This window comes from Taurulus bubalis, assembly GCF_910589615.1.
Source record: "Taurulus bubalis genome assembly, chromosome: 17".
In the NCBI taxonomy this organism is placed as follows: domain Eukaryota; kingdom Metazoa; phylum Chordata; class Actinopteri; order Perciformes; family Cottidae; genus Taurulus; species Taurulus bubalis.
In genome coordinates this window covers 23026520-23033041 of record NC_136605.1, presented here as the reverse complement: position 1 = coordinate 23033041, position 6522 = coordinate 23026520, and the positions used below count along the sequence as shown (strand labels likewise).

At 44.2% G+C, this 6522-nt stretch overlaps 1 protein-coding gene across 1 annotated transcript in view; it reads left to right on the top strand.

The window, feature by feature from the left end:
- LOC306750154 (uncharacterized protein) overlaps positions 1-5465 on the top strand; it is a 7471-nt gene extending 2006 nt beyond the window's left edge. Inside the window, exons 2-4 of the mRNA XM_079233550.1 lie at positions 996-1123; positions 3440-3569; positions 4973-5465. Coding sequence (XP_079089676.1) covers positions 1009-1123; positions 3440-3569; positions 4973-5201 — 474 coding nt within the window. The 5' untranslated portion in view covers positions 996-1008 and the 3' untranslated portion in view covers positions 5202-5465. The remainder of the gene's footprint in view (positions 1-995; positions 1124-3439; positions 3570-4972) is intronic.
- The last annotated feature ends 1057 nt before the right edge of the window (positions 5466-6522 follow it).

The window sequence follows — 6522 nt, the reverse complement described above, 5'->3', positions numbered from 1 at the left end:
GTGCTGACTCAGAGGACATCAGCTCTTAAAAATGTAATCATACTAATGTATTAACATTAAAATAGCTCACCTCTCAGTCCTTTGACTTGATGAAGATGGAATAATGAAATGGATTCAATCTTCATTAAACAAACCGTGGCAATTACTTATCAATTGATCAGTCAGCAAAACAACCTGATGGAGCAGAATTCAAGTGGAGAGTCAAACAACATAGAGGCTGTCGACCAATGAACTGATTGGAATAGAAAAGCAGAGGCAGGTTTCTTTGTTCATTTAAAGTTTATTTTAAATCTTTTACATGAGACATTTGAAGGTGTTAAGTCAAGAAATAGGCATTTAAATAGAATGTGAGAAAAAAATTCATGATACAAATAAGATATTATAGATAATATACATATGTAACACTGAAAATATATACATTTAAAGTTGAGTTATTTCTGTATGAAAATCGAATCATTTCAAGATTTTAATTTCAAATATTTGTGGTACATTTTTCCCAGATATGTGGTTCAAGTATAAGTACATCATGATGAAACAAAAAAGCAAACAAACAAAAAAGATATTAAAATATTGAACTATAGAAGTTAGAAGGAGTGACACCTTTTACAATAAAAATAGCGATTTAATTCATTGTAAATATAAAGTAGGAGACCATCTTACCATAAAATCACTCCTGCCACGACGCAAACTAAGGGCGTAAAGTGTGTGTGTGTGTGTGTGTGTGTGTGTGTGTGTGTGTGTGTGTGTGTGTGTTATGTAACCCTTGCTCGGACCACACCCATCTTCACCTCAACTAGACGTCTGTAACGTTCCATGACTCCATCTTTCACGGTTGGGAAGCCATCGCAGTGACGGAGTCAGAGTCAGGCAGAGATATACGTATTGCCATGGCAACTCTCACACACACACACACACACACACACACACACACACACACACACACACACACACACACACACACACACACATGACTCTTGTGCTCGTGTCCCCCCCAGGTGCTGGTCCAACATGGCCCCTAAAGTGACCGTGCTGCTGCTGCTGGTTCTGGGCGTTGCCGTGGTATCGGTCCTGGGCCAGAGGCGCCGCCCGGCGTCAAAGACCCCCGCCAACGACAGGGACGGCTGTGAGCACCCACATTACTCTGTTTATCCCCGGGGGTCAAAGGTCAAGTTCAGGCCTCATCGTGACGACGTCAGTGCTTTAGAAGCGAAAGAGCTGTGTGTCGATGTGTGGAAGCCTCTGGGTGTTGACGCTCTATCAGGGTCTTATGACTTGTGGAAGCCTCTGGGTGTTGACGCTCTATCAGGGTCTTATGACTTGTGGAAGCCTCTGGGTGTTGACGCTCTATTAGGGTCTTATGACTTGTGGAAGCCTCTGGGTGTTGACGCTCTATCAGGGTCTTATGACTTGTGGAAGCCTCTGGGTGTTGACGCTCTATCAGGGTCTTATGACTTGTGGAAGCCTCTGGGTGTTGACGCTCTATTAGGGTCTTATGACTTGTGGAAGCCTCTGGGTGTTGACGCTCTGTCAGGGTCTTATGATGTGTGGAAGCCTCTGGGTGTTGACGCTCTATCAGGGTCTTATGACTTGTGGAAGCCTCTGGGTGTTGACGCTCTATCAGGGTCTTATGACTTGTGGAAGCCTCTGGGTGTTGACGCTCTATTAGGGTCTTATGACTTGTGGAAGCCTCTGGGTGTTGACGCTCTATCAGGGTCTTATGACTTGTGGAAGCCTCTGGGTGTTGACGCTCTATTAGGGTCTTATGACTTGTGGAAGCCTCTGGGTGTTGACGCTCTGTCAGGGTCTTATGATGTGTGGAAGCCTCTGGGTGTTGACGCTCTATCAGGGTCTTATGACTTGTGGAAGCCTCTGGGTGTTGACGCTCTATCAGGGTCTTATGACTTGTGGAAGCCTCTGGGTGTTGACGCTCTATTAGGGTCTTATGACTTGTGGAAGCCTCTGGGTGTTGACGCTCTATCAGGGTCTTATGACTTGTGGAAGCCTCTGGGTGTTGACGCTCTATCAGGGTCTTATGACTTGTGGAAGCCTCTGGGTGTTGACGCTCTATTAGGGTCTTATGACTTGTGGAAGCCTCTGGGTGTTGACGCTCTGTCAGGGTCTTATGATGTGTGGAAGCCTCTGGGTGTTGACGCTCTATCAGGGTCTTATGACTTGTGGAAGCCTCTGGGTGTTGACGCTCTATCAGGGTCTTATGACTTGTGGAAGCCTCTGGGTGTTGACGCTCTATTAGGGTCTTATGACTTGTGGAAGCCTCTGGGTGTTGACGCTCTATCAGGGTCTTATGACTTGTGGAAGCCTCTGGGTGTTGACGCTCTATCAGGGTCTTATGACTTGTGGAAGCCTCTGGGTGTTGACGCTCTATTAGGGTCTTATGACTTGTGGAAGCCTCTGGGTGTTGACGCTCTATTAGGGTCTTATGATGTGTGGAAGCCTCTGGGTGTTGACGCTCTATCAGGGTCTTATGACGTGTGGAAGCCTCTGGGTGTTGAAGCTCTATCAGGGTCTTATGATGTGTGGAAGCCTCTGGGTGTTGATGCTCTATCAGGGTCTTATGATGTGTGGAAGCCTCTGGGTGTTGACGCTCTATCAGGGTCTTATGACGTGTGGAAGCCTCTGGGTGTTGACACTCTATCAGGGTCTTATGACGTGTGGAAGCCTCTGGGTGTTGACGCTCTATCAGGGTCTTATGATGTGTGGAAGCCTCTGGGTGTTGACGCTCTATCAGGGTCTTATGACGTGTGGAAGCCTCTGGGTGTTGACGCTCTATCAGGGTCTTATGATGTGTGGAAGCCTCTGGGTGTTGACGCTCTATCAGGGTCTTATGACGTGTGGAAGCCTCTGGGTGTTGACGCTCTATCAGGGTCTTATGACGTGTGGAAGCCTCTGGGTGTTGACGCTCTATCAGGGTCTTATGACTTGTGGAAGCCTCTGGGTGTTGACGCTCTATTAGGGTCTTATGATGTGTGGAAGCCTCTGGGTGTTGAAGCTCTATCAGGGTCTTATGATGTGTGGAAGCCTCTGGGTGTTGACGCTCTATCAGGGTCTTATGATGTGTGGAAGCCTCTGGGTGTTGACGCTCTATCAGGGTTTTATGACGGCAGAGCACCGCTGCTGAATACTACATATATATAAATACTCAAATATGTACAGGGTTTCTGTTGTCAAAATGAAGATACATTTGGACCTGGAACAAGCTATTCTTCCACGGTACTGAGTGTCTTTTAACGTGAGCATTAAGCTGCTGGGAAACCAGACGTCCTCATACGAAAACGTCCGAATAAAACCACTCGTTTTTATCTTTAAACTCTTTTTCAGTCAGATGGAGCAGGAAACAGTATTTCAGAGATCTCTATCATGAAGCGCTCGGCTTCACTACGCGTCACCAGACCCGTGTTGTCTTTGTGATCTCTTGTCCCAGCTGAGAGGGTGAACATGCGCGGCGTGGCCAACCTCACTCAGGTCCTGGACGACTGGAGGTTCGACATCATGACCCAGATGAGAGGACTTCTGCAGAACGACCACCAGTCTGTCCTGCCCGACTACGCCAGGTACGGACGCAGAGGGAGGCGCTTATCAGAGGGATGAGGCGCTCAGAATATCATATCAGATCTTAACATATGTGTCGTAAAGTATCGCAACATATCTTAATGTATCTCTACGTTTCATAACGTATCGTAACAATATATATATCTCTATATATCTATATATAGAGATATATATAGATATATGTATATATATCTAAATCGTAATGTGTGTTTCAGTGAAGTTTGCAAAGGAGGGTTTCTGAGAACTAAGACTTCTACTGATGTTTATGAACGTAAGAAGAAGAAGACTGAATAAGAAGTCATGAACTTGTTAGAATCCTTCCAGACAAACTGTATAAACAAACTGAGGATCCTTCCTGACTTTTATTAAACGCCAGCAGCAGCTCAGTTGAGCAGTGTAAATATAATACATACTATAAAACAGTTCATTGATGCACGATATTTTCCGTTACAGCATTATAACCCATCACAGTCTTATTATTTAAAATGTATTGGAGCAAAGTTCTGTGGAAAGACTGTGAAGCCGGAACCGAAAAGGAAAGAAAACAAAATTGAGAGCAAATAAAAAAAACACTAAGAGAAAAGAAAAAGCTGCACTCAGAGCAGCTATTTGGCCAAATGCCAGTAAAGAAAGGCAGAGCGTCCCGTAAACATGCGGCTCCATCAACGTTCCCGTAGCTACGGGACCTTAATGATGTCTGGGCCCCGAAACTGCGGCGAGAGGCCGGAAACCCCAGACTTCCTGTGTGGAAAACTCCTTTCACACAATAACAGCGCGTTTCTATTCCGACTTCTAAATTGCCGTTTGAGCTTCAGTTCCTTCTGACGCGTCGGCCGCAGAGACTTTATCCTCGGCTGGAGGGCAAACACATTCCTGTGGGAGACGCCTTTTATTTCACTCACGGAAAGTTCTGCTGCTTCAAAACAGCCGAGAGTCACACGAGAAGTATTGAGGTCCTTCACTGATACTACACTGCAAAATACTACACTTTGCATTGAAAAGCCTTAAGAAAGTAAAAGTATTGAAGTATTATCAGCAACATGCACTTAAAGTACATACAGTAAAAGTATTGATTGATCAGTAAAAAAACAGGATTCTGGATTATGTGTTGCATTAATGTGTTGCATTTTAACTCTTTTTTTATTCTCTTATGCAGTTTAATCTCCATCAATGCATCATATTCCATCAAGTTTTATGTCAGAACCGTACTTGAGTAAATGTTCCATTCCACCGTTGACTTCCACATTTCTGTAACTCATATTGTCTCTTTACGTCGTCTCTACTCCTCCAGTTGAATTTGAAACACACTGAAACCTTTTACTTCAAAACATCTGTATCTTTGAAAGAGGCTCAGAGTGAATCTTGACCCAGATGAACGCTCTTCTCTGCCCGGGTTCCCGTCCAGGATCCAGCCGCTGGCGGAGGCCTTGGAGGACCTGTACAAGGAGTTCAACGCCCTGAAAGCTCACCTGGGCGACCTCACCGAGAAGTTCACCGCCATAGAAACCTTCATCGACGAGGTCAAGGCGGACCGCACCACCAACGCCGGCCCGGCCCCGCCCCCGGCCCCGCCCCCGGCCCCCCTGCCCCGCCAGACCGGGAGGAGGGTGATGAAGAAGAAGGTCACTTCCTGAGCAGCCAGCGACTCTTCCATCTTCCTCTTGGCTTCTTCTTCCTCCCAGGCTCATGTCTCTATTTGTCTCATTTTACAGCGCTGAAGCTTTTATTTCATCATGTAATAATCAATCATTGTTCCCCCAATATAAATCACAAAGATCTTAAGGTTTAAAATATAAAAGCATGAGAGTAACATACACAATAAAACACATTTAATCAAAAATAAAGTGCATTATGTTGGGAAACAAGTATATTTGTTGGTAAAACTCAACAAACGTTGATTCCAGTTTCCTCTCAACTTATTGTGGTCCAGCTGACCTGTGATTACTAATATATATATATATATATATATATATATATATATATATGTATATATATATATATATATATATATATGTATATACATATATATATATATATATATATATATATATATATATATATATATATATATATATATAAACATATATATATATATATATATATATATATATATATATATATATATATATATATATATGTTTATATATATATATACTGAAGGCCTTTCTGAAAACATGCTGCTTTGGCTTCACTGCTGCATCCTACGAGCTCCAAATAAAGTCACTTATTGCATTCATTCATCATTCCAGTCTCTTCAGAGGTTTCAAACATGGCACACCTCATTTTTGGTAACAGGTAAAAAGCGGTCCTGGCCAGAGACCCGGGGGTTCCTTGACCTCTGACCTGAAGATGGGAGAATAAAAAACGGTTTCATGGTTGTCGCCGTAGACTGTATGCAAGAAGTGGACGTGACCCGTTGGTTTGATACCCATTGATATGCTTTAACTTCTATTATTTTCCTCTGCACACTTTAATATAGAAGCTTTGTAATGTTGGTTTCGATGTTCACGAAGCCGCGAGGACAGACGATGTCACGACGACGCGTCACCTTTGGAGGCCTGCTATTGGCTGATTCGGTGCTTGAAGAAGTGCATGCTGGGTAGCCAGAATTTTATTCAGTATTTTAGCGCCGAGTGGTTTGAGAGAAACATATTTATTTGAACCTAGTTCATGATCTTTTCCTAACTCGAACCAAACAGAAAACAGAGTTCGTCACGTTTAGGTTGGAGGATGCGTTCAAGTCCCGTGGGACGTTTTGGAGGAGCTCCTCTCGGTCGTACGAGGAGCCGGACCGTTGGCATGGAGACCTTTGGCATTACATTTAATCTGTCACTCAAAAACCCAAAACTCCACCTCATCCAAACTCTGCAGGGCTGAGCTGCGTGACCCGGTGGCATCACATGGTAACCAGACACCAACACGCGGTGCCGAAACACGCGTGTGTAATAACACGCT